This window comes from Cryptomeria japonica, chromosome 9 (genome assembly GCF_030272615.1).
Source record: "Cryptomeria japonica chromosome 9, Sugi_1.0, whole genome shotgun sequence".
NCBI lineage: Eukaryota > Viridiplantae > Streptophyta > Pinopsida > Cupressales > Cupressaceae > Cryptomeria > Cryptomeria japonica.
The window spans coordinates 510,933,381-510,941,540 of record NC_081413.1 but is presented as its reverse complement, the minus strand read 5'-3'; the positions used below and the strand labels follow the sequence as shown (position 1 = coordinate 510,941,540).

The following is an 8,160-nucleotide window of genomic DNA, read 5'->3' as shown; positions in this document are numbered from 1 at the left end:
AGAAAGATACTAACTAATCAAATATTTTTTTGAGAAACACCTATTAAGGCTCCTTAGAATGCACATTTCTTAGTGATTATAGAGTAATATATACTCCTTATTTTATTCAACTCACCATCTGTCATAATATAATTTCAAACCATAAATATTATAGATAATTGAAAGAGTTGTAACACATGATTCAATGACTTATCCCATTAGAATAAAATCATAGAAAATTAGAAAATAAGAATTAGAATATTGTATCTATAAATGACATATAGCTTTAAGAATCATTTATCAAGCATTAATAAACACATAGAAAAGGAAAACTCGGTACAGTTGGGTATGTCTTCTTTCATTAATGCATAAAAAAGTTGTTCTAAGAAATAACAATGTTTGAATCCTTTGGAATTGGCGAACCCTTAAAAAAATGCTCAAATACTTAAATAAATCCCAAAATACTAACATCCATAATTGATCAAAATAGAAAGAGCTTCTACATATCTACCATGTGTGATCACTAGGATATAGAGGTCATGTGGTCACCTTTAGTGACCCCTAGTGTGACCCCTACCCCTTCCATTATTGTTTAGATAGTGTCTTATCCATAGTTTTATGAATTAGTATTGCACTCGCGATTTTTCCTTAAAGTTTGTACTCCCTGAAAGAACTTTATAGGAAGCTCAGTTAATGGGGGACAATGTGTGCTCCAGTAAATAACCCCTAAGAAATTTGAAGCAAGCTCTTCATCAAATTATTTTAAAAGGAAAGGGATAGAGATATGTAATAAAAATAAACCTAAATTTAAGGCTGCCAAAGCTTTTACAACACTTTAAATCTTCTCAAAACAATGAGAAATATGCAACCTCTAAAATTTAAGCACAAAATATCACTGACGCTTCATTGTTAGAAAGAGAACAAAATATAGAAAGATACTAACTAATCAAATTTACCCAATAATTTATTTGGTATATGTCATGACACTATTAAAAGCTTAAATATTGATTGTGTAAATGATCACTCATGGAAAAAATTGATTTCATACTATAGAGACATAACTCATTTGAATTATTAGAGCCAAATATAATGCATATTAATACACGTCTATTTTACTAAAATATGAATAAAAGTAATGTTGTATTAGACCTTAACATTACTTATAATTATTACTTGATATTTGAGATTAAAAATATATATCTAAATTCTAATTGCACTAAATTTACTTAGTGTTGGTGAGCACAACTAGTGGGTTGTTTGTTAAATTATCATAAATTTAGTAAATACTATAGATTTAGTTCATTGTTTATTTGAACAAGTTTATATTAAAAATAAACTTCAGAATAAATAGCATTGAAAGATTTCAAGTCATTACAATAGTTGCCTATTATGAGGTAATACCTAATCTTGAGAATTTCAACACATTTTAACTTGAGATAATTTAATGCTATCAGATTTCAACAATCCATATTATAATTCTTTTAGAGCTTCTGGATTAGATTGTGTGCCAAAAATTTTAACATCAACATTTCGAATCACACTCTTGATTCATCATCAGGATGAGAAAGAGTTCAAAAGAGATCTTAAAACTGAATCACGCAGTGTGATTCAAAATGTTGATGTTAAAAGTTTTGGCACACAATCTAATCTAGAAGATCTAAAACAATTGAGATAAATTATTTCAAAACCCTTCAAGCTCTAAATATCAAGAGATATATTACCTTTCATTTTTGTTTTATTTTTAAAATAAGATTTCAATATAAAAGAATTTTCATATAATAATTAAGCACTTAGCCTTATAAAAGCTAGTATTGTAGTTTTAAACATTAATTGTCATATTCTAATTCAAAATTATATAAAACATGATGTAATTTAAAATTGATTCTCGTCTTACTTATATAAATCCATGTACAATAGTATGTATAAATTGATTGACTTTTTCCTAAATAATTTTCTCACAATATATCACAAGAAAGGAAAAAAATCAAACCTCTAAAATTTGTTTTATCCATAAATATATTCTAAAAAAACACACAAATAAGATCCATCGTTACATTATTTAAAAGAGCCAATCTAAACAACATATATATTGAGCTACAATTCATATGAACTAACTAGGACTCAAACTTAAGACTTATCTCAAAGACCATGACCTTAAATGACTCTATAGATGCTTTGGGTTTCTAACATAAATCTGGTACTGCATGTTGAGCTACAAGTTCATATGACACACCTAAAATTCAAACCTAAGACCTTCCATTTGCTAATAGAATGATCTACCAATTGAACTTATGATCCCTCTTTCACCAATCTACTGCCAATTCAGATATGACTTATTCTCAAGAATATAACTCTACTAAAGTAAACAGCCCCCAACACATTATTCTCTAAATAAAGACCACCCATTTAGTTAACAATTATCAATAGCACTCATAGAGTGTGATGTTAACCCTGAGGCGGAAATAAACAGTTCCCTGAAGTGAATCGGTAGAAAGGGTGGCAATTCCTCTCGCCATTAGGAAGTCACCCGTTCCACCCACTACAGATATATCTCTGTACTGAGCGAACAATGGATCGGCACCATTGAAGGTGAGGGTGCCCTTATAATCTGTTGAATTCAGCACAAATGTGAAGCCAAGCCAAGCATTGTAAGTAGTCTTCATGTTGTAGAAATAAAATCCCTGCGCTCTACCCACAGGAGGAGAGTGTAGATTTTGATCAAGAGTAATAGGATCGTCAAACACAACCATATCTCCAAACGAGAATGGATCGGCAAAAGTAGATAGATTACCCCACGGAGGGTGCGCAACCAGGATAGCAGTTGCATTCTCAAGGTTTTTGCCAGTGTAAAGTATATTATGAAAGTATAACACGAAGTTCTTACATGGCTTTGGATGTTGCTTTGTCCATCCATGCCCATCTACATTTCTGAGCATCATGGAAGAGAGCAGAAGCCACATATAGCACAAATTAAAAAGCATTCTACCGCTAGACTCAAAACCCATATCTCATGAAATCTCTAGTATACGAGATATCAGTAGAGCATATTACTTCACAAGGTGGAATAGATTGCTTTATATAGCTTCCATCGTAATTACAGTATGACCATGGAGGCATTATCGTCTTTTTGCACTGTATTATTATTATATTTATTTAGATATGTGAGTTTTAATTAATCGATTAATGCTCAGGAAGAGCGTTTTCTTCAAATGTGATTCGTAACAAAGACCAGCAAGATGAAGCCAGTAAGTTTTGGCTTCAATCCTTTGACTTCATATGAGACATGGATGTGACAAAACAGAGATCTCGCTTTTCATCAACAAAATGCAAACATATCGAACAAACCATACCTGAAAAATAGGTTAACACATCACAAGTAGAGGTAATATCCATCCAACCATGCCAGAAAAAAGGGTGAGACATCACAAGTACACCAACCATCAAAATATCCCTGCAATATGACAACGGAGGCATTACTGTATTCTAGACCAGTTAGATGACATGTCGTTTTACTAATTAGTCGATGAATGCTCAGGCAGAGCGTATTCTTTAGATGAGAAATATATGCAAAGCCAGTAAGTTTTGGCTTAAATCCTTTGCTTTAACAGGAGCCATGGATTTTGCGAAATGAAATACAAAACAGGGATCTTCGCTATCATCAAATATGCATGTTTATACATTCCTCTAATCTTTAAATCTCCGATTATTAGAATAAATTCATTTTTAGTCTAATTGATTAGAACAACTCCTATGATTTTGTTGCTCACTAGTATTGACAACCTTCCACTACTAATTTGTTACTAGACATGGAAAATATAGAGCATGCATATAGCAATGCTTTTGCCTTTAAATAAGAATAAAACAAGAATGGAGATTATGAAATCTAATCTTTAGTTTAAATTGTCAATTCCATGTAACAACCATGTAATGTTAGGAAAAGTACATACAATCCTTTAGCAACTCAATATATAAAACATGCTTTGCTATCTAGATCCCTTGCTCCAGCCCTGTTTTGGTCCTATCTTTGGAAAGGATTATTAATCCCTAAAGTTAACATTTTTTTCTGGCTTTTTCTACAAAATAAGGTGCTTTCTATTGATAAATTGTGTAGAAGAGGAATGTCTTTGCTTAACCGATGTTTTCTTTGCAAGGAAGCTGCTAAAGATGTTGCTCATTTGTTATTGCACTATTCCTTTGTCTAGGAGATTTGGGCTCACTTCTTTGATCTTTGGGGTGTCAGTTGGTGTTTCCCGTACAATTTGCTAGATTGTTGGTCCCAATGGTCTTGCCCCTCCGATAACTGATCTCTTTTAGTTTTATGGAATTTTATGCTCCTAAATGTTGTTTGGGGCATTTGGAAGGAAAGGAATAACCGTATCTTTAGAGACAAGGAATCTCCCGCCTTTCTAGTAGCTCGTTGTATTCAGACCTTCATTATGGAGAATTTCATTTCTTCCCGTCCTTCCAATAAGCTTGATCCTGCTATTCAAACCTCCAGGATGGATTGAAATATAATCAATAGATGCAACATTGATTGGGATATATCAAGACCAACTATAAAATCATAGAACATTAGACCCAACATTGCCTAGGTTGCTCCTCCTAGAAGATGGATCAAAATTAATGTTGGCGAAGCAGCCAAAGGAAATTATGGGCCAGAAGGTTGTGGGGGAGATGCTCATGATTACAATGGTAGGCTTGTCTCAGCAGTGGCACTCCCACTGGGCACTCAAACAAACCATTATGCTGAGGCAAATGCTGCCTACATTGGGCTTAAATTGGCTCTTCAGGGAGGGTTTAGAAAGGTCTAGCTGGAAAGTGATTCTCTAAACACAATCAACTATTTCATAAAAAAAAAAACCTTGCTAGACGGTTAATCATATAATGCAGAAATGCTTTAAAATGATTGACAAACTTGAAGAAATTGAAATTTCACATGTTTTTAGGGAGGGTAATATGTCTATGAACCACATGGCAAATCTTGGTGTCTCTTGGGATGATGAAAAATGACGCTGGGAAGGAGATTCCTTTCCATTTCATTTATGTGAACTGGCGGGGAAGGATGCTAAAAATCTCTCTCCGATAGAGCATTAATTATGACAAGATTTCATATGTGTAAAGCCACTCCTAGCAAGAAGTGGAGGCAACCTTCAAACTTTTCTTGTGGGCTAGGGTTTTTATCGCCTGGTTGAAGTTTGGTTTTAGTGCAAACACTAAAATTTACAGTGGTAACAATTATATGGGTGGAGAGAAGAACATAATGGATCCATCATCGTATGAGCTATGGGAGAGAAATAAAAAGCTATGGATGGAAGTTGTTGATGATGGTCTGGAACCTTATGGAAGAAGACTCCATAGCTAGAACCAGAAGCTCACGAAAATGTTTGTTAAAAAATGGAACAATGGGGTAGACAGATTACCCCACAGAGAGTGCGCAACCAGGGTAGCAGTTGCATTCTCAAGGTTTTTTCTAGTGTAAAGTATATTATGAAAGTACAAGATGAAGTTCTTACATAGCTTTGGATGTTGTTTCTTCCATCCATGCCCATCTATGTTTCTGAGGATCATGGAAGAGAGCAGAAGCCACATATAGCACAAATTAAAAATCATTCTACCGCAAAACTAAAAAGCCATATCTGATGAAATCTCTAGTATACGAGATATCAGTAGAGCATATTACTTCACAAGGCAGAATGGATTTCTTTATATAGCTTCCATCATAGTTACACTATGACCATGGTTGCATTATCGTCTTTTCGCACTGTATTATTATTATAATTTATTTTAGATACGTGATTTTTAATAAATTGATTAACACTCAGGAAGAGAGTTTTCTTCAAATGTGATTCATAACAAAGACCGACAAGATGAATCCAGTAAGTTTTGGCTTGAATCCTTTGACTTCATATGAGACATGGATTGGACAAACCATACCTGAAAAATAGGTTAACACATCAAAGTAGAGGTAATAATTGGTTAAAATCATTTGATTAGGCTATAAATCTACATGGATAATCCTAAAGAAACATTTGCCAAACTAGAGATAAATGATATTGCTTCAAAATATATACCTATGGATGTTCTTGAGAACTACAGTGTAACATTAACATTCTTTGAATTATAAAAATGATAAATATTGTTGTACTAAAGAGGGATGAAATCACAAGTGAAAGCCTATATTAATATATTTGGAGGTATTAAACAAATATATTCCATTTGATTAAACATTGCATGAGTTGATGTTTTGCTTGAGGGAGTGGATTAATTTCATGAAGAAATTAAATGATTTATTTTGAGAAGAAAATAATAGCATGTGAGAGTAATTAATATACTATTTAATAATTAGTTAATTATCTGTGCATAGATTTATTTCAAGAATACATCAACAATGATAATCAATTAATTAATTTTCTAATTAACTAATTATACGTGCATGAATATATTTGAAGAATGTATTATACAAGGATAATTGGTTATTTTATAATTAAATAATTAGGTGTGTGTAAATTTAGAAGTTGATTTATCATTAATAAATTATTAATTAATTGATATGATAATATTGAGAATTAATTGTCAATAAATAAATTGATCAAGAAAAAATTAATTAACTAATTAGTAATAATCAATTTTAATCAAAATTCTAGGGGAGGTAACTTAATTAATTACTAAATGTGATGATGTAGGTGGAATTGACTAAAATAAAACTGTATATAAAATTGTTGATAGAAAGTGATATAGTTTTAGGAGTCTAATTTTTGCCCTCTTTGAGATGATATTTGAAGTAATATTTTTGAAAAAAAAGAATTAGATGACATTTAGAAACTAATAAAATGGATATATTAAAAGAAATAACAATCATGATGACATGCCCAAGAGGAAACAATAAAAGGCTAGGTGGTAAAATGATACCCCCAACAGAGATGATTTGTACTAAATATACATGATTTATCTCATAAAATAAAAATGACGAGGGGAATTTTATATGAAAGACTAAAATTAAAAAATAATGGACATATGACATAATAAAAAAATATGCGAGGTCAATAATTTGACATGGGTAAATAAATGTATGTATATGAGTGATCAATTATTTTAAAATGTTGTGAGATGATTTGATTAGAAATATCAGGAGAGGTTCTGAACCCTTACATACTAACTCAATGATAGAAAAGAGGGGTCTCGCGAGATGTGAGAAAACCTAGTGTTAAGAACCAACATCCACAAATACCAAAAGCAATCAAAAGAAAAAAAGTGGACTAAACTGACAACCAAAAAAAAAAACACAACTGCCAAGATACATAAATAAATGGTCTATAAACTGGGGTGTTTAACGACTTGTCACTTGACACTGTCTTTCATCTTTTCATGAAGGATAGCCTTCTAATTTTATCTTAGTTAGAAGAAATAGTAGGGAATCAACATTAATATTGACTATTTTACCAAACAACTCCAAAGCATCAACAACAACAATGGCCTCTACATACCTCTTGCTTTTAGTGTTCTTCCTTTAAAGCTCATCCTACAACACCACCATGAAAGTTCATGTCTTATTTTTCGTTTCATTTCTAAAGACAACAATCTCTTTCAATTTTTTCTTCAACACATCTTGATTACCTTGTAAAATAGAGATAGATCTCTTCAAATTCTTCCTTTCTACTGCTGAGGTGACATTACTCTTAGGTGCTTCACCACTTCTTCTAGGACATCCCATCTATTGAGCCTCTCAACCTGATCATTAGCCTTAATCCACATTCTTTTATCCCTATCCTCATAGGATAAAGCCCTAGACCTCACATCCACCTTAGCTTGAGCCTCTAGGCTATAGGATTTTCTGTTAGTATTGTTCAGCTAATCCAACAACCCTTTAATGGTCTCATTCTACTTTGTTATAGGTAATGCATAATACATTAACATTCTTAGGCACCTGTACTAAACAAATCTCACCAAGAGTGAAAACAGAGGAATGAGGAGGGGAGCCCTAAGTTGATTAAGAAGTATTAGGGGTCGACCTAGTAACATTAGGGTGAAGTTATCTCACAATAGTTGGTTACAATTTAACCCACAAAGTAAAAATTCAAATCATGAAAAAAGTTTGCCAAGGGTGTATAATCAAATAGGGTGTGTTTGATTGAACACCCCCCATTGGTTGTACAAGTGGCGTAAGAGGTGTTTGATCGAAGG

General features: G+C 32.5%; 1 protein-coding gene across 1 annotated transcript; it reads right to left on the bottom strand.

Moving 5' to 3' along the window:
• Positions 1-2,399: 2,399 nt before the first annotated feature.
• LOC131046975 (disease resistance response protein 206-like) lies at positions 2,400-2,984 on the bottom strand. Its single transcript, XM_057980792.2, has one exon. The coding sequence runs from the start codon at positions 2,982-2,984 to the stop codon at positions 2,400-2,402; it is 585 nt and encodes a 194-aa protein (XP_057836775.2).
• Between the last annotated feature and the right edge of the window lie 5,176 nt (positions 2,985-8,160).